The following is a 24,332-nucleotide window of genomic DNA, read 5'->3' as shown; positions in this document are numbered from 1 at the left end:
GGCCTTGCCAGTTCCTAATACGATAATGAAATAATACAAATCGATACCTCTTATCGCTAAGCCATTTTCTAATATGGATATATCTTACCCAAGTATGGTCTCTTGTCTTGAAACCCTAATTAATTGCATAAACAAATCTAAATTATCCAATTCAATTTTCTCAAAAAATCTTAAAAGATCAAATAAAAAACACTTTTTAATCAAAAATCTAATTTTTAATCCATTATTTAATCCAATTATTTAATCCAATTTTATAATCCAATTTTTATAATCCAAATTATAATCATTAAAAAAAAAATATGTATATACATATATATATTTAAATAATCAATTATATTCTACAATTTAAAATTTGACATTACATTCTACTAATTACTAAAATTTCATATTCCATTACTACTAATTACCTAACATTTCATATTCCATTATTACTAATTACTAAAATTTCATATTCCATTATTCCATTACTCGGATATTTCTTCTTTTTCGTTTTTTTTCATTAAAAGGAATTTGGAAACCACTTAATAAAGCTCTTGCTTCATGATCAGTATAAGCAGTAGTATTAAATATAACATCAAATCCTGTCATCAAAGGAAATGAATCATAATTTCCTTCAACCTCTGGAAATAAAGATAATGCGCTAGAAGGAAATCCCATAGCAATATTTCCATTTCCATCACCCGAACTTAATGGTACACCATACCATTCTTTCAATCGTGGAAGAACGATTTCAACTAATTTATCGACAAAAGTATACATCGGAGGACCTTTAATGTTCACCACACATCCAATAGGCATTCCTAAAAAAAAAAAAAAATTACACTTAATTTATTATATAATTACGCGTTTAAGTCGTGTTTAACTCGTGTTTAACTCGCGTTTAAACTGGCTTAAACTCGTTTAACCTCTTTTAATCGCGGTTACCCTCATTTAACCTTGTTTAGTCACGATTAACCTAATCGACTAACCTGCTCTTAATTTCCAATTAGCTACACCAGTTTTGGAATAAACGACATTTGGTCTTTCGGAAGTGATACATTGTAAAGCCATAAGACCACTTAATAAATGTTGTTTGTTATGTATAGCTTGTTTAATCATACAATGTATGTATATTTCATCTAACCTAGGAATAGTTTCGTGTGATTGAGGAGGGGGTACAGGTTGAGTTTTTTTACCACCTCTAGGTTTTATTGGTGGACGATTTTTCTTAAAAGGATTATCAACATCTTGTGCAGCTTTTGTTAAAGGAGGATGTTGTTTAATTCTTTTTTTAATAAATTCCCCTTCTGTTCGTGGATCTTTATAACTTAATATCATTAAATTATCAGATAAAGTATTATCATAAAATTCTTCCAATCTAATCATTGAACTTTTTCCTGGATAAAATTCCAAATTATCTATTGTATTAGTTGAAGGTTTTGATTTTCCTAAAGTATTAAGACATCTTGAAGTCAAGAATATTTTGGTTGTATTAATGAAAGGATATTTTTTAAAAGTATTTATTCTTAACATGATTTTCGATTGATTTCGATAAAATTTTTTAATTTTTTTAATTTTGACGATCGAGTCTTTCTATTTGATCAGAAATTTTTTTTTTAACGTAACACGAAATTTTCATACATAAATATCACCTGAAATTATTCGGGGGGGAATGTTTTTTTTTTTGTAACACTTTTACAATTTTTTTCCTAAAAATTCCAATAAGTGAAAGAAAAAAAAAAAAAAAATGTCTAAATTTTTAGCATTAGCAGCAGGTGCTGTAACATCCGCTGCTATATTATATCAATTTAAATATGAAATTGAATCTAATACAGATCAAATTCGGAAAAATCTTTATAATAGTCAATATAAACTTGAAGCTTCTTTACCCTCGCATTTAAGAGATGAAGTAAGTTACATAATTAAGTAATTAATAATTTTTTGACTACTCATTTTAAAATTTATGATATTTTGGATATTTTGGTTACATTGAAATATTGAAATTGACGTTTTAAAAAAAATTTTTTATTATTTCTGTAAATATGAATAATTATATATTATTAATTTAATTAAAATTTAATTAATTAAAATTAAATTAAAATTAGAAACCAAAATTACCATCTACACAATTAGACGATAGACCAAAATTACCTTTACCATCAGTCTCTAAAACCGAACATTATGTTTCTAATCGTTTCATCCCTTCTTTTAAATCTGCATGGAATGAGAATGTTACGGGGATTGCTCAATATTTGATTAATTTTGATATTAATGAAACTACTAAATCTGGTTATAATAATGCTAAAACCTTTGTCGAAGAAAATTTAGTTAATAATAAGAAATAACAGATCATTTTTTGGGGGGAAATCCAAGTATATATGAAGAAAATTTGATACAAAAATCTAGGTAAAAAAAAATATTTAAGAAAAGGTAAATAAAAAAAAGAAAAAAGTTTTTTTTTATAACCGTCTTATATATAATTTATATATATATATATATATATATATATATATATATATATAAAGATTAGATTTTTTTTTTCTAAATTACCTTTTGATAATGAAACCCTCAAAAAAAAAAAAAAAAGGTCCTGGTTGGATGATATTTGATAAGATCCTTCAGAATAATCTAAAAAAAGAACGTAAGAGAGGATTAAATGAAGTTTTGGTTATATTGGTTATATTATATTTGATTTTTTTTTTGTCAAATCCATAATATTTCTTCTATAAAACTAAACATAAAAAGTATAAATAGAGATGATTTTATATGAGAAATATCGGAAATTTGGAAAATATTATCAAGTTATGTGATTATTGCATTTCATTTTTACAAAAAGGCAAGAATCGAGAAATGATTTTTCAAAAAAAAAGAAAAAAAGAAAAAAAAAGAAAAAAAACTATAAAAAATCATTTCACGTGATACAAAATTATTTACAGTATAAAGTTAAAATTATGGCCGAACCTTTTTGTCGAATAAGTTTATTTTCGCGACCTCTACAACACGGAAATAATCGGATGATAAATTTTATTTGTTTGTTCTGTATGGAATTCCGGATAAATGAAGGTTTGAAGAATTTATAGTATTTATGGTTTTTTTTATTCTTAAAATCGAACATTTCTAATTCTAAATTTCTTAATTCCTAATATATTTATTATAATAAATAAATATATATATATAAAAATACCGGGATAAATCTGAAAAAAAAAAATTAAACTTTACGAATAATATCTGGTAATAATAAAATTTCCTTTTCATTATAACATTTTTCATTATTTATATTTACACATGAAACTATTTGTTAAATACTTTCCACAAACACAACCCAAAAAAAGAATCTTTCTCCTTTTTTACTTTAGGAACTCATCATTATGATGACTAAAAATTATTTATATTTGTAAACTATTAAGGGATAAATAAACAAAGTTGACAAATTATTTACAATGATAAATGTTATCTAGGCGTCATGCATGGCTCAGGCCATTTTTTTTTCCATGCTAATTTGGTTTTTTTTTTATTCAAACATTTTAGCGATTTTGATTATTAATCAAGAAATCAAACAAAAAAAAAGCACAATCACAAAAAAATTTTTTTGTAACAACAATTTTAAACTTTACTGCAAAAAAAAAAGAACGCACCAACCCGCAAATCTTTAGAAAAACAATCCGATTTGATTCATTTATTTATTATAGATTACTTAATTTTGCTTATATATATGAATATAAATAAATATTTGATGAGTAAGTACAATGATTTACTAGATTCTTTTGTGTGCATCGGATATACCGTGAATTACCGGTAAAAAAAATTATAGTAAGTGAGTTTTTTTTTTTTTAATTTGATTGAAAAAAGAGGAAAGGTCTTACGAACGGTATTTTATTAATTATTTTGCGTTTGCATGGTGCAGAAAATGTGTGCGCGCTGAATAAGAAAATTTTTTTTTGTACGAGGATAATCTGCCCGATAATTTGTAAAAGATAAAGGTAGATTTAATTTTCGATTATGTAAAGGTAATTATTATTTCGGGTCATTCTCATGCGGAGAACTGATTTGCACAATACGGCTTTATCGAATAATGACATAGTAATTTTTCACCTAAAATTTAAGATTCATAGATGCATTACGTTTGGCTTATCAAAACGATCACGCTAAGACCCGGTTAAAATTTTAATTAATATAAGATAAGAAAGCCAAGTAGCCAATGGTAATCATTGACCTAAATAGTAAGTTCATTAAATTGAATGGATTTTATTCTCACAAGAAAAAAAAATTTTTTTTTTTTCCTCCTTTTTTTTTTTTTTTATTTAAATAAGTTCTTTTTATGAAAATCACGCTATGGTAATTTTTGATAAGATCATCTTTTTAAATTAATTATGTATACATTATTATACTGTATATATTTATTTTAACTTTTTTTATTTTGATGGTATTAGCGTCCAAATACGAGAGAATCAACACCAAACAAACCATCTTCTGGGGATCTAACATTACCCCCAAAAGATAATACTCAACCATGTCTTCGAGAAGCGTGTCAAATTCAAACGTGTTTACAAAATAATAATTTTCAAGAATCACGTTGTCAAAAAGTGATCAATGAATTATTTAATTGTTGTGAAGAATTATTAAAAAGTGGGGGAGAGTCACCAAGTTGTTCTAGCGTAAATAATAAAAAAAAGGGGGGTGAGATTAAAACAATGTGAAAGCATTGTTTATTTGATTGTCTTTTTCACTTTTTGCTTATTTGCTTATTTGCTTATTTATGACTTTCCATATTAAAATAAAACTCGTTTTTTTTTTTGACGTGAAAGTAAGAACCAATATAAATGGGGAAGATTTCCTTATTTATATTATATACTGTACATAATATAATAATAATATATTATTTTTTTTTAATTGTTCGGCAACTTTTTTTTTTTTTGACAGTTGTTGAATGAAATGATCATACAAGATTTTCTTTTCGTAAAATATTCCAACAGGTTTTAATTAACGAACATCCTCTTTGAAAAAAAAAAAATTGATTTTCAAAGAATATTAAATAAGACAAATTGCGCAAGAAAGAGGAGATCCCAGAATTTCAAAGTCCCTTTATTTGGAAAAATTAAAAAAGAAACATTTATATAATGGGATTCTAATTGTGGTTAGTAAGATTATATAAATAATCGAACGGTAAAAATTTCCCGATCGAAATTTAAGGTTAAACTTATTCTAATTCTTTTTTTCTTTTTACAATTATAGTGAGATTTCAATAGTTGATTTGCATGCGACTCATGAAAACCAGGGTAGCCCAAAAAGTTTGTATCAAATATGTTAATTATAATGAGAATAGGTACAATCGTTTTGGCGTGGGCATCTCTTATAAAAGCAATAAAGCAAAGAGGTGCATACAATTGTTACATTTTTATATCATTTTCAAAATATAAAATTTTTTGAACATGGCGCACTTACCTGGGGGCACTTTTTCTCATGGAATTCCCATTTTCAGAATAATCAAATGAAATTTTAAAGAATCCATTCAATTAGATGTAAAAAAAATATTTTTTTTTTTTTTTTTTGTTTGCATCGAACGATTTTTGCCTTTATCGTCAGATTTCTTAATTTTCTTTCTCATCTAATGAATATTACACAAAATGAAATTTAACGTTACAATATCTCGATTTTCTTTTTCTTTTTTTCTTTTGTTTAAAAAAAAAAAAAAAAGAAAGTTTCATTGAATAAATGCGTGTTTATGCAGTATCTACAATTATCATTTAGATTTATATTGATAAAGCAAGGCAAACGCGCTGTATTACATATATACATAACAATAGATCAAAAATATTCACTACTGAATTAATAAAAAAAAATAATAAAAAAAAAATAATTTGGGAACAAGTAAAAAAAAAAATATTTGATCTGCAAATTTTTTTAAAGTAGAGGAATTTATATGCTGAAGCACCAGAACTAACTGTTGTTTATGTACGCAGATTGCATCCTATTCATACTTTTGCATTGTAATGAAAAAAAAAGGTGTACAATAAATATATTAATGTGATATATTCGGAGTACGTTAAAATTTAATAATTTCTTTTTTTGGGTGAATAAAATTAATTAAAAATAATCCCAATTTTTTTTTTTTTTTTTTTTAAAAAAAAATTTCGTTTGAAGTAGAATCTTTATTATAAATAATGATGACCAAAAAACCTGTGAACCAAATTGACAATCTTTTTTATCGTAATTTTTTTCTTTTTTTTGAAAATCTAGGAAAAAAAAAAGAATCTCGTCATTGTTATTTCTTCCTTTGTTGATAACAATGATTCTTATTGTTTTCTTTTTTTCCCGATTATCTAAAGAAAAATAAATTAATTAAATTATTTCAATTTTCAAACACTATGCTTAATAAGATGATATTATGATCGATTACATGTTACAAAACTGTTTTCATGTAAGATTTAAAAAAGTTTAAAACCTGAAATTTCTACAAATGGCCCAAGCCATAGTAAATTTTTATAAAAAAAAAATTTTTCAATATTTTTTTGTAAAAATATATAAATATATGTACATACATATATATATATATATATATATATATATTTATATATATTTATTTTTATATATATATGTAAAGTATATATTTATAATACAGTAAATAATATCATATATCATATATATTTATGTATTATTATATATATATATATATATATATTATTAAAGTTATTATAGTTATTATAGTTATTATATACATATAAAATATGGTTAGCATATTTTGAATTATTATTTATATGATTTTTAAAAAATATAAATAAAAATATAAATAAAAATTTTTTACAGTAAACAACATAAGAAACAAAATTTTTTTCTTCTATTTAAGTATCACAACTAATTTTTTCTATTTGTTTTTTTTTCTATTATATTATAATTATAAATACACCACACTTTTTTTTATACAAAAAAGGTTGTTACTTTTTTAAACGTACCTTCTTTTTTCTTTTTTTTTATCTTCCTTTTAATAACAAACATTGTTATTATCAGATTTTTTTTTAGATCCCGAAAAAGTGTGGTGACAGAAAAATTGTAATTTATGTAATCAGAGATACAGGTATTTATATTTGCATCAAACTAAAATCATATTACTAGGCCGCCCTAACTTTTATAAAGTTCGAATGATAATTAATAAGCAGTTTTGGCCTTTATGTAATACTTTGTATTCGTTTTTGAAAATAACAAAAAAAAAATTTTTTTTTTTTTTATTCTAAATAATATATACTCGCTTCAGGTGTATTTGCATCTATTGCATCGATTAAAACATACACAAAAAAAAATTTTTCAGGTAATTTAATTTAAATGGCTTTTTTTTTTTATTCTTATACTTTATTATATAAACCACTCAAGTACTCTTTTTTTAATGCAAGAAAAAAAAAATAATTAAGATTTCTTACTTCTTTTCACCTGTTCTTCGCAAATATATAAATCTTTTCGTCCTACTAAGCCAATACCCTCTTTATATATATTATACGGAAATATTTTCGTATTACCTTCGTTTCGTTTCTTATTACGAAAAAAAAAAAAATCGACATTAAGTGTTTCAAACTAACATTCGATGTCATCTCCAACCATGTCTTTTAGTTCAGTGTACACACATAATACGTCTTCTTTGGGTCCCCTTCCTTCTTCTAATTCAACTATATACGGAAGACAAAATTACGCTTCCTCTATTAATAATAATCCTAGCCATAATACTTCAACAAGTCCTTATTATCATCATATTCAACCTCCTCCACTTACTACTGTTATTGAGCAATCACATCAAAGTATGTCTCAAAAGGCAACCATCCCATCAACACAATGGACAGATAACAGAATTAATGCAATGTATCCAGTTTCATCTTTTTCCCCTTATCAACCATCGAACGGTTCAAGTAAGTTTTTTTAAAAAAAGAAACGATAGAAACGATTCTTTCTTGATATTACTTGCCTTTATATTTGAATATTATTATTTTATTATTTGATTATATTATTATATTATTATTTTATTATTATTATTTTCGAACATTTTTATTTCATCAAATATTTTTATTTTTATTTTCACGAATTTCTTCTTTACCTTGTTTATTATAGTTGGTGCTTTGACCACCCGTTTTTACCTGAATATCTTTTTTTTTTTAAAAAAAAAAAACCGTTAATTTAATAATATACATTTATTTGTATATTTATTTATTTATTTATATATATATAACATCTACACATTTGCCAGTTCTTTTATTAAAGTCTTGCATCAATATTTCTTTATTTTTTTTTATTTTATTTTATTTTTATTTTATTTGTTGGGTTTGGAAAAAAAAAATCCATGTTGGGATGATCGATGCGGGACCAGCGGAGAAACGGCTCAACGGCATGTACATCCTTGCCAGTAAAAGTTGTCGTAACCCGAGGGCATCAATTAATATCAATTAATATACAGTCCCTATTTTTGTATTTTAATTTCCAGTAATCATTATTTTATATATATGTGTGTGTGTGTGTGTGTGTGTGTTTACATATATATATATAATGTCACAGTTTTTTTTTTTCCTGATCTTCCTTTTCTTATATAATCATATTTTTTTTTCTCAACAAAGAAATTATTTTAAATTTTTTTTTTTTTATATTATATATTTTTATAAGAAAAAAAATTCGTCCTTCGTTTTTAAATTTTTTTTTTTTTCTTCAATTTTTTGGTTTGCTTTTCGGTTTTTATTATATCGTTTTCAATTTTTTAAAAAAAATTTAATATTAATCCCTTAATTTTTTTTTAATTAATAATAATATTGAATTTAGTCCATAATATAGTTGCGATGGATGAAAAAATTCAAAAACCTATCTATCCTCAACATACCATGGGTACACACCAAGCACCTACTCTTCCCCCTCCACAAAGTCATCCTGGTGTTGATATGACAAATGCAGCAAGTATGGTTGCTAATAGACCTCCTACTAGACAGTTGACAAATTCTAAGAGAGCTGCTCAAAATAGAGCTGCTCAACGCGCTTTTCGCCAACGTAAGGATAGATATATTAAAGATTTGGAGGCAAAAGCTAAGGAACTAGAGACTACAAAAAAGCAGTTGGAGGCTTTGCAAAAAGAAAAAGCTGAAATGGCAGTGATTATTCGTAATTTAAAAAATGAAAATGCAAAATTAAAAGGGGAGGAAGTTATCGATGATGATAACAGACATAATGGAAATAGTTCTAGTACTGGTGCAAATTCAAGTTATTCTCATTATAATAATTCATCAAGAAATGAAGATGAATCTCAAGGTCTTGGTGAAGAACCCTGGCTCAGACATAGGGATTCCGTTCGTAAAGAAGGTGAGCTTTTTTTGAATTTTTTTTTAAAATGGTTTTGTAAATAAAGACTGTTCTTACCAGTATTCTTACTTTCCAAGTTCTTCGTCATTATGTAAATCAGCATTGAATCGTCCTGTAACAGATACTCCATCAAGAGGATCAAGTTTAGTTTTACCAGGTCCAAACACAGATTCTACAGTCGAACCAATTTTTAGACCAGATTATCGTCATCCAAATTCAAATAGCCCATCCCCACCATCATCTGCATCTTCTGATCGTAACCGTGGTCCATATGGAGGTTCTCAAAATAATAACAACAATGGAAGGGGATATTCAAGCAACGATGAAGATACTGATAGAGTATATGATGATTTATGTGAATTATTGAAAACAAGATCAAGACCCGCTTTGCCGCAAAACCTTGGTATGAATAATTGGCCTCAACAACAACAACACAATAATAATGTTGTCACTACCGCTAGTGGTAGTGATACTGTTGTAATGTGAATAAAAAAAAATTTTTAGTAATATAGTAAAAAAAATTTAGTGCATGCACCCTCTTTTTTTTTTTTTTTTTTTATCATCATTTTTTTTCATTTTATTTTTTATTGGTAGGTTTTTTTTCTTATTTTTTTTTCCAATTTTTTTCTTTTTTTTTACGATTCATATCATAGGGAGGAGAGTGAGCTAAAAGCTTAACGGATACGACATTGAAGAACTTACCGAAGAATTTAAATAACATGAAATCTTTCAAATACTTTCTTCATATACATACCTTTATCCAAAATTTTTTATAAAACATTATAATCGATTCATTTGCTTTTTGATACTAATTCGTTATAGCGATTTATGTTTTTTTTTATTATCAAAAGCAAATCATTTTTGTAAAATAATTTATATTCCCTTACATTTTCTTACCGCACCTAATTTTTCGATATCTACCTTAAATTATTAATTTAAATATGATTCCAAATTCCCTAGCATGTTTAATACGCTTTATGATTTTTATAATTTTTATAACCCAAATATTTCTTTTTTACAAGCATATGTTTTTTATAAGATAATTAGTCATGATATAATCATTCATTATATCATGGACCAAAAAAATTTAAGATATTTTCTTATAATCCCGTTATATGCATAATTTTTTTTTCCATATTTTTTTTTCTTCTTAAAAAATCATTCTCTCTCTTTATATTTTTTGCGATTTAAAAACACGTGATAAGAAGTATATGACGTAATCATTTCCATAATTTCTATTATTTTTTTTTCTAATTTTTTAAGATTTGATTCTTTAGAAAAAAAATCATAAAAAAAAACGAAGCTCGTTCAAAATCAAAAAAAAAATCCCCGCAATATAATGGAAATTATCCCTTTCGTTTATTTTTCGGTCAAGCTTAATTTTTTTTTTCTTCTATTTTTTACATACATATATATATATATGTTTAATTACAATTGATCTTTTAATTTAATGATCAATATTTTTTTTAATGTCGAACAAATTTTAATGAAATGAAAAATAATCGATATAATGAATCGAATATCGATTATAAAAAAAAAAAAATAACAAAAAAAAATAACAAAAAAAAAACACAAAAAAAAAAAAATCAACAATCGTAATGAAATCGTAATGAAGTTAAAAAAAAAAATTTCTTTTTTTTTTTTTTAAAAGAAAAAAAAAATAATATATTATAATAACAAAAATAATGATTTTTTGGAACCAAAAAAAAAAAAAAAGGAAAGAAAAAAGAAAATTATTTTTTTTTTTTTTTTTGAAAATCAAGAAAAATCAAGAAAAAAAGATCTCCTTTAGCAAAAAAAAAAATTTTTTTTTTTTTTAGAAGCCTTTTTTTGGACAATTTTTCAAAAAAAAACCAAAAATTTGGTTTTTTTTTTAATTTTTTAAAAAATAATGAATTTTTTTTTGAAATGAAAATAATAATAATGATTTTTTTTTTCTTTTAAAGGAAAAAAAGGAAGATTTTTTTTTTCTTTTAAAATACACACAACCTACAAAAAAAAAGAAGGAAACCCAATTTGGAAAACAACTAATTTGAACAAAATTTATTTTCTCTCTCACTTTTTTTTTTTAACAAAACAATTAACAAAAAATCCATCAATGTCTAAAAGTTTGTAATTCAATTTACATATCATATATATATCATTAACAAATTTTTTATAATTGAGGTAAATATTTTATTTTTTTTATCTTAACCTTTTTTGCTCCCAATTTTCTTCTCTTTTTTTTAAAAAAAATTATAAAAAAAAGGGGGATTTCCAATCCCCTTTAAATATTAACTTTTTTATGAAAACTAACTAATGATTTTCCAAAAAAAAAATACTGTTTTTTTTTTCAATACAATACAAAACAAAACAAAACAACAAACAACAGGTCCTTTTACAAAAAAAAAGAAGATATTCTTTTTTTTTTTTTTTTCAGATAAAAAAATTCCGCACATCTTTATTTTATAATTATTTTTTTATTTTCCCCCCTCCTACTACTAATACAAAAAAAAAACCTAACTTTTTAAAAAAAATTATTTCTTTTTTTTTTTAAAATAATTTTCTTTTCAATTTGTTTTTCACTTTAAAATGTTTTTTAAAAAAATAGTGAAAAAAAAATTTAAAAAGAAGAAAAAAAAAAAAGAATTCAAAATGAACAAATAAATAAAAAAAATATTTTTTTTTTTTTAAAAAAAAATAATGGTTTTTTTTTGATTTGAAAAAATGAATGAATGTTTAAGTAAAAAAGGGCAAACAAATAAATAAAAAGTGCGTATAAATTTTTTTTAAATATATAGTAAATACGACTAGAAAAAAAATTCTAAAAACACGCAAAAAACTTTAGCGAATTAATTCCTAAAATTAAAAAAATATATATATTTAAATCCAGTCACCATCACCGTCCGTTCAAACGCGTATTAAATAAATATTACTCACTTTGAAAAAGATAACATTAAAGTTATAATGTTGTGGCTGTTACGATAAGCCTGTAATGTAAAGAATAAAAATATTAAAAAACAAAAATAAAGTTTGAAAAAAATGTTTTACGTGAAATCGCGCATATTGTTGTTGTTCACGGCATATTTTACTATAAACAGCTAAGATCTGATAATTTGACTTTGAGTTTTTCCGCACTTTTAAGTTATAAGGAATACAACCAACCTTAATAATAACATACTAACCAAATTATATTCGGCTAGAAATAAATACGATCACTAAAGGGTCGATGAGTTTCAAAAAGACGAATTTTAAAGAAACAACAAAAAAAATAGAACAAAGAACCATAATATTTAAAAATAAAAATTGGATGTTATCATCCAGAGCACAAAAGGAAAATATGAAAAAAAAAATAATAAATTCATAATGCATAAATAAACAAAATGGTTGAATGGTTTGAATGATTTGGCATATAAAAAAAAATCGAAAATGTAATTTGTTTTACGAGATTTAAAAAAAAAGATGATAGAAACGATAAGCCGTAACGATTTGGTCCGTCCGTTCGCAAGCTAGAAAGATGAAAGGAAAGGAAAAATAAATAAGAAAATAAAAGTTTATTATGATAAAAAATTTTAATATCCATAATACCGAAAAGAAAAGGTAGAAGTCAAAGTAAGATTATATAAGCAAATAAATGAAAATAGATCAACATTATTAAAGATCAAACGTGTTATACTGACTGAAATATTAGAAAAAATCGAGTATAAAATAAAGGAAGAGCGATGTATCACGAAAGATACTTGAATTCTCATGCTCCCCCCCTTAGTTATTACTCTTTAACGGTAAGTAATGTCGAAATCTAAAGGGGGGGGCGAAGATATTTAATTATAAAATAAAGGAATGAATTGGTGGGTTAGAGAGAATTAAAAAAAAAAAAAAAAAAGGTACAAACCGAAATCTACGTGAATAAATACCTTTAGAAAGAATAATAAATAATCTACAAGAATGTTGACAAATTTTAGCTGCATACATTATTTCATATTTCTGCAAAATTTGTTCGACATACATTTGTAGAAAAAAAAAATAGATTTTTTTTTTTCAAACAAGTAGAATTGTTCTCGATTTCTTACTCGCCAGATATGATCTGCAGAGATGAACTTGCTAGCAATATGATATCATAAATTTCAACATTTATGCACTCATTTTAATTTTTTTTTTTCTTCCAACAACCAGGTTCGGAAAGCATGGAGGGATCGAATTATTCTAAATTCATCTGGGCGCAGTCATTGTTAATAGTTAATGATTTAATATTTTGTTTGTTTCTTGCAGTTTATTACAAGTCATTTAAATCGTTTGTACAACAAAGATAAAGAAAATATAATATAATGATTAAATTAAAAAATTTTTTTTTTTTTTTTGAATTTAAAAAAAAAACAATGACAAACGAATAGAACGAAATAATAATTATAATAATAATCAAAAAAAAAAAGACAAAGATGTGGTATATTCAACTCGATTCGGAAAGATAGTCACTTTAGCAACGACATTATACGATGAGATTAATAAGTGCATTTCATTGCATTTACTTTGTTATCAAATTTTCTTGCATCCTCCAATTGAGAGATTTCTACATTTTGAATACAATTACGTTTTTTAAAGTGACAAAGGATAAAAAAAAAACGAATAATAATATTAATAATATTTTACGTAAAGTAAAAAAAAATGATTCTTTTTTTAAAAAAGAAAAAAGAAAAATCTAGTTTTCTAAAATGGATTCATATACAAATTTTTCTTTTTATAGAAGAAAAAAAAAATCTTTGATAGGATGTCAAAATATCTAAAGATAATTATCAATTGATAGTAGCAATAATAAATATTATTATCATCATAATTCAAAAAAAAAAAAAAAAAAAAAAAAGAGACTTTATTGAAACAACGAAAAAGACCCCTTTTTTTATGTATTCTGGTTTAAACTAATTGATTCGGAATAATGCCGATGTTTGAATACGCGAAATATAATCTTTTTTCTTATGAGTTGGCTGAACCGAACAAGCGGGAAATAAAAAAATGCAAGCAAAAAAAAAAAAGATAAAGAAACATGAAATTAAAAATTACGTAATTTATGTCATCGTACATTACGTATTCTTTTTCTATAAATAAAGAAGTTCGAAAAAAAAAATACATAAAAACAGCAATATGGCGTTATTTTCCATTTCTGAACTTCCAATGAAATTGTGAGGAAATTCCGACAGATGTATAAAAGAAGAAATTGAAAAAAATGATCATTCAAAGAAAGATTTTGACATGACATAATTATTTAGGAAAACTGCAAAAACTGCGGGGTGGTTACATACGAGAAGATGATGATGAAAATAATAGAATTTTGAGAATTAACTTTCCAACTTTTCCCTATATTATAGAAATCACGCGACCACGTGTTGTATGTCGTGTATAGAACCAATTTCATTGTTTGTATTACGTTATATTGTTATATTTGAAAAAAATTGTATAAAAATGTGGTGTTACAAATATCAAAAAAAGTGGGTTAAAGAAAATTTGGGTATTTTTTCATTGAAAATAAAGATGGTAAGTTCTGATGCAAGTTTTTTTTTGAAAAGATTTTCTTTTGCATCGCATAAACAAAATTCTTTGTTATTCTCTTTTTAGAACAAAAAGATAAAAAATCCTGTTATAGAATCATTAAATTGAATGAATCGCTAATCTTTTTTTACGCGAGAACATAAAAAACTTTTCTTTTTTTAAAATAGTTTGTGTTACTTTTTTTATTTTCATTTGTTAAATATGATATACAATCTAATATGTAAATGCATCATTCATTGGTATCGTAAAAACTTTAAAAAAAAACAATCAGATTTTCAATTTTCATTGTATTTTTCATTAATCATAATAGATAAGAGTCAAAGAGATATACTGTATAAACTTTTTGTTGCGATTTACATTACTGCGTAAAGTTTTTGTAAAAATTTTCGTCGATCTTTGATTATATAAGTCTTGCTGATTATTACTTATATGGAATTTACATGCGTAAATATATCATTGAAACTTGCTGAGATAATGAAGAACGTGATAAAATCTGCACGATGACGAAAAACATTTCCAAAAATGTTAATTATGTAATCTGTCAACCCTTCTATCAATCCTTTTTCATGTTTTTTGTTGGGCTTCCATCCAACAATAATATCACAATTTCAAATTCGTTCAACTATTTGCTATTCGTTCAAACCCCATGAGATTGATGAAATCTCATTTTGATCTCAATTTTTTGTTTATCTCGATTTGAACCATTTTTACCTTACTATTATTATTCTTTTTTTTTTTTTCTTTCTTTTTTGACTTTCTCTTTCTTTTTTTGACTTTTTTTTTCATAATTTAAAATTTTAAAGTTTCATGTTACAGACTTACAGTACCGTTTTTATATGTAAAGCTCCTTTAAAAGGTAATATACGTTCCAGTTAACACTTTTTTAACCATTACAATTTACGACATTATTATTATAGACCTGCAATTTGCAAACCGCGTTTATGGTGATTTACGCCACGTTTACAATTTATAAAAATACATTTTAAATTCGGCGAGTACTTTGTTTCATTTTATTATAAAAAAAGAAAATAATAAATTTATTAGTAATAACTCATTTTTTTAAATTATCTGTAATAACTGAAATAACTGAAAGATTTTTTGATTTTAAATGATTCAAATTCAATAGAGGTTTTTTTTAAAAAAAATTTTGATAGGTTTTTTTTTTGTTGAGAAAAGGATGGAGGAGTAGTTCTTCTTTTTTTATTTCTTTCTTTTCTTTTCTTTTTTTTCTTACTTACTTTCTTTCAAATTCAACCCTTTTTTTTTGTAAAAATTGATTTTCAAATTAGATACATTTTCCTTTAATAAAGATAAAGATGCTTCCTTTTGATTTCCAATCTCTTACTGGTATTTGTGTTTGTGATTTTATCGTTATAATTAGTCCATGATTCGTTAAAACGTTAAAAAAAAATCACGAACATGTCGATATTATGGTCGAACGATAATGAACGATAATCGTCGATGTTACTCAAAGATTCTAAGATAGAGATACTTGCTAATCACATCCTATACGGGATTTTGTGATACGGTTCTTTCAGAATTAATAATTAATTGAATATTATTGAACCATATTCTGACATAATCAAATACATCACCATGATCCATTGTTTCATTATGATGATGTAATCCATAAAAAATTTCTTTTTTTCCTTTTTTTTTTTGTGGAAAAAAAAAATTTTTATCTATTTATTTTTTTTTTTAGAGATCGGTCGAATATGGTCGATTTTGATAATGTCAATTTAAAAGATTTTAAAATAGAAAATATTCCAGATAGTGGTTTTTATATAAGAGATTTTATATCAGAAAAAGAAGAACAAGAACTTTTAAATAAGGTATTTACATATATATATATATATATTTTTATTTTGTATGAAAATGAAGAAACCGATTAATTAATTTATTAATTTAATTCATACCTATAATCAATAATTATTAATTAATCATTTAGGTTTATTCAGCTCCAAAACCAAAATGGGTCACTCTGAAAAATCGAAGGTTTTCTTTTCCTATTTTTTCTTTTTTGTTCCAAACACATGAAAAAAAGGAAAATCTTTAATTTGATCTATTTTTAAAAAAAAAACTCGAAAAAAAAATATGATATCATTGTACAGACTTCAGAATTGGGGTAAAAAGAATTAAAAATAATTATGCTTCTCTTTTTAATAATGATGACACTGCTTAATCTTCATATGTATTTTTTATTAGGTGGTAAACCAACGGAACGTGGTATGATAGCTGAACCACTTCCATCATGGTTAAAAGATTCTATTTTTAGTAAATTCTCACAACTTGAAATTTTTAATAATTGCTCAAAATTTAAATTGCCAAATCATTGTTTAATTAATGAATACGAATCTGGTCAGGGTATTATGGTGAGTGAATATGAATTTTGATAGATATTGTATTATTTGATTATCTTAGATTATCTTACTATTTGACCGATTAAAAAATTTTTAATTGAATTTTTTGAAGCCACATGAGGATGGTCCGTTTTATTATCCTACAGTGGCAACAGTTTCACTAAATTCATATACTATTCTTGATTTATATAAACGTCGTACTGAGGAATTAAACTTGGAACAAAATGTGACAAACTTTATACCAGAATTTTCTTTACTTCTTGAACCTCGAAGGTAACATTAAATTTTTAATCATTGTAAAAATTTCAATTATAAACGCATCATTTTGTATATTAGTCTCTTAGTACTTCAAGATGATTTGTATAAAACTTATTTACACGGAATCGAAGAAAGAAAGTCTGATAATTTGAGCCAAAAGAATATAATGAATTTATCGGATGATGTGAATAGAGACGCAATTCTGGAAAGGAGTACAAGAGTTAGTCTGACTTACCGTGTGGTAGAAAAAGTGATGAAAGTGGGAATATTTAAGAAAAATACTTAACTGTTAGGATAGATTTACAAGCCATACTTAATATTTTTATGTGGAATTCTAAAAAAATCGTTTTTTAATAAATTTGGACCATTTACCTCATGTTGCAGAGTTATAGGATGAGTCATTTAAATTTTTTCTTACAAAGTAACAAAGATTATTTAATCCTTGATCCTATCCATGACTACCTAAACTGTTTGACTATTTATTCTTAAAAAATTTTGTATAAATATAATTTAAAATTCTTCGTTGTAATAAATTGTTTATTTAACTACAGTAAAAAAAAATTCAATTAATAAACAATTTTTATTATTATTTTTTTTATACATATAAAATTCAAACCTTGTTAAAAGCGTTTTTCAAGCTTCGCACGTAATACACGTTATATTGCTATCTAATTCATCGTTTTGGGTCATCATAAAAACCTAAACGATACGAAACGATTGCATCAACTTTGTGATTTTTGGTTGAAAAAGATCTCAACCTAACGTATTCAGGATTTTGAATAATAAGTGGATCTGAGTCATCCCATTCAGCTGGTACTTCCGCATCTTTGTCGGTGAATGCAAGAATATTAAACGTACCTATATAAATTATAGATTACAAATTTAAAATTCAGAATTCATTTTTTTTTTAAAAAAAAAAGCGTACATTCATCTTCCAGTACAGGTAAAAATGTAACGCTGGCCGTAATTTGACGAATAATTGCTTGAATTTCATTTTTTATTTCTTGATCGGTTCTTTGTTTCTTTCCCCCACCTCTGATTTTCATAAACAAAAAAAATTAATAAAATAAAGCAAACTTTATATATATAATACATACGGTCCCTTATTTTCTTTATTTTCCTCATCGATGATTTGTATATCAAATTGCCATCGTTCAAGAATTTCACGATTTTCGACATTCATGATTGCTAATATAAGTTTGCTAATTTTTCCAGCATTTATCCAAACTGTCCCAAGAAATTATTAATTAAAAGGTATGGATAGTTAAGAAAACACGAAAAAATCAACAAAACGTACCTTCTACTTGAGTTAAAAGTTTTTTCAAATAAGATTTTAAAGAATCATCAATTGTTACCAGAACATTGAGTCCGTATTTCTTTACCATTTTAAAATCCTCCGGAGGATATATGGCACGTTGAAATAGAATACTTTTATTTTAATAGTATTAAGGATTATTAACCATAAGTTTATAAAAAAAAAAGGTAATGAATAAATTTACCTATTCAGCGCAAATTCTTTTTTTGAATATAAAGTAAATAAAAAGTTTAATTTCGAACGCTTAAAAAAAAAATAAAATAAAAAATTTATAGCATAGATTTAAAAAGTTATAAATTACCAAAGAATTCCACAACTATCTTGGTAGAACCTTTTAACGAAATATTTTCTCGAATATTTTTTGTTTCGAAGCTCATTGTTTTAAAATTAAATATAAAAAAAAAAAAGGATAAAAAATAAATTATTAAAGGTTGTTTATTTTTCTGACGCGTTTATATTCACGATATTTTTAACTTGAGTTTTGATTGGCTAGACAGATTTCTAATCAAATAATTCACATGACTGGAAATGGCGTAACGTTTTTTGATGCATATAAATAATAAGGCCAGAATGTTCAGTTATAAACCCCGCAGATCAAATTTTCACGAACAAACAGCAAACCTTTGAAGCCCCCGTTTATAATTATTAAATTTTTTTTTCATATTTGAACCTACAAAAAAAAATTAAAAAATGTCCACTGAAGCGCGTCGTAGACTTATGAGAGACTTTAAACGACTTCAAAATGATCCTCCAGGTGGCATCTCAGGAGCACCTTGCCCTGATAATATTCTATTATGGAATGCTGTCATCTTTGGTCCTGGTAAGTAAAAGGTTTATTATTTGCCTTTTATAATCTTTAAAACTTTCTTACTTAGAAATTTGCAGTATGTTTGTATAGTTTGTCTTTTAGTTTGCCCTTTTTTTTATCAGACAACTTTTTTTTAAAACATTAAAAGTCGGGAAAATCTTTTTAATAATTATCTTGTCTGATTAATTTTCAAGAAAGTTCTTTCAATAGAAGTTGTTTTAACTCCACATAATGTGTGATTTATGAGTTAATTATATTGAGATATCTTTATTTTATTTAGAAAATGATTATATGATCTATTATATTTATTGAAATATCGATTATACAAAAATACGATGACAAATTATTGAATTATGAAAACATTATATTTCTATATTTCTATATTTTAATTTTATTCTTTCTATTTTTTCTATCTCCTTTTTTTTCTTCTCCTTCTTAGCCGATACACCATTTGAAGACGGAACTTTTAAATTGGCTCTCCAATTTGACGAAAATTATCCCAATAAGCCTCCTTCGGTTAAATTCATTTCAAAAATGTTTCATCCAAATGTGTATGCTAATGGAGAACTATGTCTTGATATTCTTCAAAATAGATGGTCACCAACTTATGATGTCGCTGCTATCTTGACAAGTATTCAAAGTTTACTACATGACCCTAATCCAAATTCACCGGCAAATGCCGAAGCTGCTAATCTGTTTAGAGAAAATCGTAAAGAATATAATAGAAGAGTCAAAGAAGTTGTTGAGCATTCATGGGAATAATTTCTTATTTGATTCTATTAAAAAAGAAAAAAAGAAAAAATAAATAAATAAAAAAAAAAAGGAATAATAAAAAAAAAAAAATTTTTATCAAAGAGAAATTTGAGAGATGTTAATTGTAAAAAAAAAATAATTCACCACTAGTCTTTAGTTCAGTTTACAGTGACTTTTTCCTGTATTCTTCATAAGTGACATCATCATTTTTTTTTTTTTTTTAATTTTAATCAGTAAAAATTTTTTTTTTCTTAAAAAAATAAAAATTTTTGGTTACATCTTACTTAGATATTTTCAATCATATAAACTTTTATTTTTGGACTTTTTTTTTTTGCTTTTACAATATTGTAATTTATTTTCAATTTTATATGTACTATTTTTTTTTTAATAATATTTTATAAATTTCAATATTTTTTTGACTTCACAAAAAGATAAAACTATTAATATGCTAATTATTTATACTCGTTCTTTTAATTAAAAAATATATATATATGGATATATATATATTTAAATTAAAATAATTTAATAATTTAATAAAAAAAAAAAATAATTTAAATAATAAGTTTGTGATATCTATATCTATACATATATATATTATATATATTATTAGTGACATTTTCATGAACCTTTATCTATTTTCCTCTTTGATCTTAATTAAATCTTTGCAGCTTGCCTTTGAGCAATTTTAGCCTTAATATGAAAATATTTGTTAGTAAAAATATAAACAATGACAACAACAATAATAAAATTATATTAATTTACCTTGACAGCATCTCCACCAAATACCATACAAATAGTCTGCCAAACACCTAAACCAATTCTAGGTGTCACACCGCGAAAGAATCCTTTAAACCCGTTATTTTTATAAATATATTTAGCACAAGTAACAATTGTCATTTTCTCGGGTCTTCCTGGTGCTTTAACCTGAGATTGCATTTCTACTCTAATAACTTCAATAGGCTGTAAAAATAAATAAATTAGAATTAGATTAAATAAGTATTTTTTGATACTAATAAATTTGTCACTTACTTGATTCCAACAAGACAAACCCCCTCCGATGGCACTAGCACAAATTTTTTGGATTGGAGACAATGGTTTACTATAATCAGGTATCTCACCATCTCGAACCTTCCTAATTATGGTTTCACCTGCTCTTGTTAACCCAAATCTACTTGCCCAATTGGTACATTGTCGAAGTGCTACGGCATTTACACCTTTATTTATTCCACGAATACCTTCTCTTTTCCAGATATCAGCTGCAACTTTGATAGTTGAAACTTGTTGTCCTGCAGGAGCTTTATGACGAGTAACCTCTACAGTTTTCATAAAAGTACAAAATCCCATAGTGGTATAGGCTTGCGCTAACCCCCCTCCCATACCACCAACAATTCCGGCCTATGAACGGAATGTAAATATAAAATGAATCATTTAAACAAAATAAACCAAGATTAATTAGATTTTATATTTATATATATATACCACAAAAGGAGACGCACCGGCAACACGTGCTCTATATTCGACTTCACTGGCAGTGAAGATAAGTACTGCTCCCTGAATTTTAATAAAAAAATGTTAAATCAATTAAATTAAATAAATTAATCGAAAATCTTAACAAATAGTTATAACATACTTTTGTGCTAGCTTCAATCCAAGCCCACGGTATTAATCCTTGATAAAATCCTAAAAGACCACCTCTTTGATAAGTCTTTTTTGTAGCTGTTATGATATTATCACCTCGATTTGCTGCCAAATGAGTTTTTATAACTTCAAAAGGTTGACCAAGTGTAGTTACCTCAAACATGTTTAACCCTAAATTAAATAAATAAATTATCATTTATTACATATCCTTCAATTAAATTGAAACTTCTAGTTTAAATGAGCTATTTATGCGATATATCGAACAAAAAAATAAATATTCACCTGCACCTACGGCAAGGTTGATAAAACTAACAGGTTTCTTTTCTAAATTGCCATCTTTTTCTATAGGAACAGAAATACCAACTGGTGCCATACTGTGAAAAGATTACTTTAATGGAGGTGAGGACAGGATTTTTAAAAGATGAGAGAGAAAAAGGAAAGAGAAATAAGAGTATAAATATAAGATTAGATGTCCATCTTTTCTCCTTTGGAAGATTTTAAGTATGTATCTAGATCGTCAATCATCAAAAAAAATTTACCGATTTCAATATAATTGGGTGAAATTGAGTTACGCTGTGCATAACGCAATAGGTGCATCTATATTTACGGGCGTAAGAATTCTAATTCTGATATAATAAATTCTTGTTTATACAATGGTTTACATTAAGGAATGGAATAAATACCAAGAAGCAGTTGAAGAACTTTATTTGAATTCTCCAAAAGAGGTAAAGCATTTTTTAAAAATAATTCAATGTTCAGTTTAATTAAGTATTTATATTATCCATTAAATAATATATTATAGACGCGATATTTAACAAGTTGGCGTCATGGAAAATTAGTTTTAAAAGTTACGGACAATTTTACAGCATTAAAATATAAAACAGATCAAGCCAGCGATTTAAAGAAATTTGAACGTTTAAATCGATCGATGATGTTAAAAATGCAAAATCGAAAAGAAACAACAACTGAAAGTAAATGAAATTTTCCGGTAATCAAAATAACAAAAAATTTTTATTTTTTTTTATCATCGAAAAAATTCTTTAAATCTCTAACCATTCTTGCCTTATTATCATATAGACCTGGTCAATATTTATTGTAGATTGATTACTGGTTAATGTAATTTTAAAATTATAATAATTATTCTTAATAAAATATATAAAAATATATTGATCTTTGGAACTTGCAAAATTATTATTCTTTAAATATTTTGGTTGGTTGGTATTTCTTTGACAATCTAAAGATAATACTTGTGAATTAATAAAATTGAATAAAATATTTCAATTTCAAGATTTTTTTTGGTAATAAGTAGCTGTCATTGGCAAAAATAAATTATGTGAATTGTCTTTATTTTTGTTTGTAATTTTTTTTAAAAAAAGTTTTTTACTTTTCTAATTATTTTAATTATTTTAATTATTTTCTATATTTTGTTTCCATAAATTAATTATTAATTTTAAAAGATTAAATTAAATTAAGTCCATGCTATGTTCTATTCAGTAGATGATGATAAAGATTTCAATATCTTTTCACCGCTGGAATACCAATGCACCAATTCCGTATATTTTGTTGAATAGAATATATTTCTATAAGGAAGGCCGATACAATGTAAATGTAAATGATGAACACTATTATAAGGAGGAACGTGAAATCCTACTCTAAAATCAAATTATTGTATTAGTACAGATCACATCATTACAAATTATCCGAGAGAGAACTATATTTTATTACCTTCTTTCTGATAATTGATAACCGGATTCGGATAGAAGTTGATTCCCTGTATCAATCATATGTTTTACTAAATGGCACGCGAGATAATTATTAATTACCACTGAATATAAAAAAAAACATTAAAAAAAAAAGAAACTTACATAAAGGAGCATCATTTGGTGTTAAAGAATCTACGTTATCTTTGAAACGAGAAAATATTTAATAACTAAATTAGTTAATTATAACAAGTTTTATTTTTAATATTTTCGTTTACCTATATGATTTCTAGGAATAATCAATAAATGTAATTTAGCGGCCGGACTTATATCATGAAATGCGACAATTCTTTCATCTTCATAAACTATCTTTTTGTCAGTTAGGTCACAAAATACACAATCTTGTGTGGTATCCGTAAAACAGGAAAAAAAATATTGCAACATTTTTTTTTATAAAGTTAATATAATACACAGTGAAATTCGATATAATGAAACCATCCGTTCCATTAGTAAAATTTGTTAAAAATTCGTTAAATCGAGAAATCCGTTATATCGAAAGTAAATTAATTATAGATTATGACAGACTTATGTTCAACGTTCTTCTGGTATATCTTAAGAAATGATCGTCAAACGAATTTTCCTTTTGGGTAATTTAGAACTAAGATTTATGACGTGATTTA

The 24,332-nt window shown here is 25.0% G+C and overlaps 12 protein-coding genes across 13 annotated transcripts; 6 read left to right on the top strand and 6 right to left on the bottom strand.

The window, feature by feature from the left end:
• Window positions 1-199: 199 nt before the first annotated feature.
• Window positions 200-1,512, bottom strand: OCT59_029299 (uncharacterized protein; the record flags this gene model as incomplete). The annotated part of the gene is made up of 3 exons (XM_066142966.1): window positions 200-800; window positions 969-1,057; window positions 1,124-1,512. The coding sequence occupies 3 exons, from the start codon at window positions 1,510-1,512 to the stop codon at window positions 457-459; spliced, it is 822 nt and encodes a 273-aa protein (XP_065994610.1). The 3' UTR covers window positions 200-456.
• A 144-nt stretch (window positions 1,513-1,656) lies between these two features.
• Window positions 1,657-2,451, top strand: OCT59_029298 (uncharacterized protein). Its single transcript, XM_066142957.1, has 2 exons — window positions 1,657-1,888; window positions 2,085-2,451. Exons 1-2 carry the CDS (start codon window positions 1,727-1,729, stop codon window positions 2,322-2,324), a joined length of 402 nt encoding a protein of 133 aa, XP_065994609.1. The 5' UTR covers window positions 1,657-1,726; the 3' UTR covers window positions 2,325-2,451.
• OCT59_029297 (uncharacterized protein) lies at window positions 1,985-3,094 on the bottom strand (the record flags this gene model as incomplete). The annotated part of the gene is made up of 4 exons (XM_066142951.1): window positions 1,985-2,013; window positions 2,098-2,381; window positions 2,530-2,607; window positions 2,941-3,094. The coding sequence occupies 3 exons, from the start codon at window positions 3,092-3,094 to the stop codon at window positions 2,329-2,331; spliced, it is 285 nt and encodes a 94-aa protein (XP_065994608.1). The 3' UTR covers window positions 1,985-2,013; window positions 2,098-2,328.
• Window positions 3,095-4,311: 1,217 nt separating this feature from the next.
• Window positions 4,312-5,214, top strand: OCT59_029296 (uncharacterized protein; the record flags this gene model as incomplete). Its single annotated transcript, XM_066142942.1, has 4 exons — window positions 4,312-4,314; window positions 4,410-4,672; window positions 5,017-5,113; window positions 5,212-5,214. The coding sequence occupies 4 exons, from the start codon at window positions 4,312-4,314 to the stop codon at window positions 5,212-5,214; spliced, it is 366 nt and encodes a 121-aa protein (XP_065994607.1).
• Window positions 5,215-6,953: 1,739 nt separating this feature from the next.
• On the top strand, window positions 6,954-10,830 carry OCT59_029295 (uncharacterized protein). 2 transcript variants are annotated; one of them, XM_066142935.1, is made up of 6 exons: window positions 6,954-7,051; window positions 7,229-7,282; window positions 7,579-7,871; window positions 8,770-9,300; window positions 9,401-9,703; window positions 9,954-10,830. In XM_066142935.1, the coding sequence occupies exons 3-6, from the start codon at window positions 7,766-7,768 to the stop codon at window positions 9,968-9,970; spliced, it is 957 nt and encodes a 318-aa protein (XP_065994606.1). In that variant the 5' UTR covers window positions 6,954-7,051; window positions 7,229-7,282; window positions 7,579-7,765; the 3' UTR covers window positions 9,971-10,830. The 2 variants fall into 2 exon arrangements, with proteins under 2 accessions (XP_065994606.1, XP_025173530.2); XM_025319571.2 differs by lacking the exons at window positions 6,954-7,051; window positions 7,229-7,282 and having other exon boundaries at window positions 7,326-7,871.
• Window positions 10,831-12,131: 1,301 nt separating this feature from the next.
• Window positions 12,132-13,031, bottom strand: OCT59_029294 (uncharacterized protein; the record flags this gene model as incomplete). Its single annotated transcript, XM_066142926.1, has 5 exons — window positions 12,132-12,138; window positions 12,220-12,269; window positions 12,465-12,478; window positions 12,725-12,788; window positions 12,960-13,031. The coding sequence occupies 5 exons, from the start codon at window positions 13,029-13,031 to the stop codon at window positions 12,132-12,134; spliced, it is 207 nt and encodes a 68-aa protein (XP_065994605.1).
• Window positions 13,032-16,416: 3,385 nt separating this feature from the next.
• OCT59_029293 (uncharacterized protein) lies at window positions 16,417-17,724 on the top strand (the record flags this gene model as incomplete). Its single annotated transcript, XM_025309450.2, has 7 exons — window positions 16,417-16,442; window positions 16,523-16,652; window positions 16,769-16,815; window positions 16,932-16,945; window positions 17,026-17,192; window positions 17,293-17,453; window positions 17,517-17,724. The coding sequence occupies 7 exons, from the start codon at window positions 16,417-16,419 to the stop codon at window positions 17,722-17,724; spliced, it is 753 nt and encodes a 250-aa protein (XP_025173529.2).
• Window positions 17,436-19,136, bottom strand: OCT59_029292 (uncharacterized protein). Its single transcript, XM_025326971.2, has 8 exons — window positions 19,055-19,136; window positions 18,938-18,953; window positions 18,736-18,866; window positions 18,536-18,665; window positions 18,364-18,473; window positions 18,055-18,296; window positions 17,857-17,983; window positions 17,436-17,772 (listed from the first exon to the last, which is right to left on the bottom strand). Exons 1-6 carry the CDS (start codon window positions 19,128-19,130, stop codon window positions 18,112-18,114), a joined length of 648 nt encoding a protein of 215 aa, XP_025173528.1. The 5' UTR covers window positions 19,131-19,136; the 3' UTR covers window positions 17,436-17,772; window positions 17,857-17,983; window positions 18,055-18,111.
• A 197-nt stretch (window positions 19,137-19,333) lies between these two features.
• On the top strand, window positions 19,334-20,881 carry OCT59_029291 (Ubiquitin-conjugating enzyme E2 2). Its single transcript, XM_025319570.2, has 2 exons — window positions 19,334-19,573; window positions 20,001-20,881. Exons 1-2 carry the CDS (start codon window positions 19,444-19,446, stop codon window positions 20,321-20,323), a joined length of 453 nt encoding a protein of 150 aa, XP_025173527.1. The 5' UTR covers window positions 19,334-19,443; the 3' UTR covers window positions 20,324-20,881.
• On the bottom strand, window positions 20,601-22,471 carry OCT59_029290 (uncharacterized protein). The gene is made up of 6 exons (XM_025319569.2): window positions 22,235-22,471; window positions 21,945-22,123; window positions 21,794-21,865; window positions 21,344-21,709; window positions 21,077-21,274; window positions 20,601-21,004 (listed from the first exon to the last, which is right to left on the bottom strand). Exons 1-6 carry the CDS (start codon window positions 22,323-22,325, stop codon window positions 20,969-20,971), a joined length of 942 nt encoding a protein of 313 aa, XP_025173526.1. The 5' UTR covers window positions 22,326-22,471; the 3' UTR covers window positions 20,601-20,968.
• Window positions 22,472-22,537: 66 nt separating this feature from the next.
• OCT59_029289 (uncharacterized protein) lies at window positions 22,538-23,252 on the top strand. Its single transcript, XM_025323575.2, has 3 exons — window positions 22,538-22,677; window positions 22,755-22,940; window positions 23,030-23,252. Exons 1-2 carry the CDS (start codon window positions 22,606-22,608, stop codon window positions 22,929-22,931), a joined length of 249 nt encoding a protein of 82 aa, XP_025173525.1. The 5' UTR covers window positions 22,538-22,605; the 3' UTR covers window positions 22,932-22,940; window positions 23,030-23,252.
• Window positions 23,253-23,265: 13 nt separating this feature from the next.
• On the bottom strand, window positions 23,266-24,273 carry OCT59_029288 (uncharacterized protein). The gene is made up of 4 exons (XM_025319568.2): window positions 23,931-24,273; window positions 23,818-23,856; window positions 23,678-23,744; window positions 23,266-23,604 (listed from the first exon to the last, which is right to left on the bottom strand). The coding sequence occupies exons 1-4, from the start codon at window positions 24,094-24,096 to the stop codon at window positions 23,439-23,441; spliced, it is 438 nt and encodes a 145-aa protein (XP_025173524.1). The 5' UTR covers window positions 24,097-24,273; the 3' UTR covers window positions 23,266-23,438.
• Window positions 24,274-24,332: the final 59 nt, after the last annotated feature.

This window comes from Rhizophagus irregularis, chromosome 9 (genome assembly GCF_026210795.1).
Source record: "Rhizophagus irregularis chromosome 9, complete sequence".
Classification (NCBI taxonomy): Eukaryota; Fungi; Glomeromycota; class Glomeromycetes; order Glomerales; family Glomeraceae; genus Rhizophagus; species Rhizophagus irregularis.
This window is presented reverse-complemented; position numbering and strand designations above follow the sequence as displayed.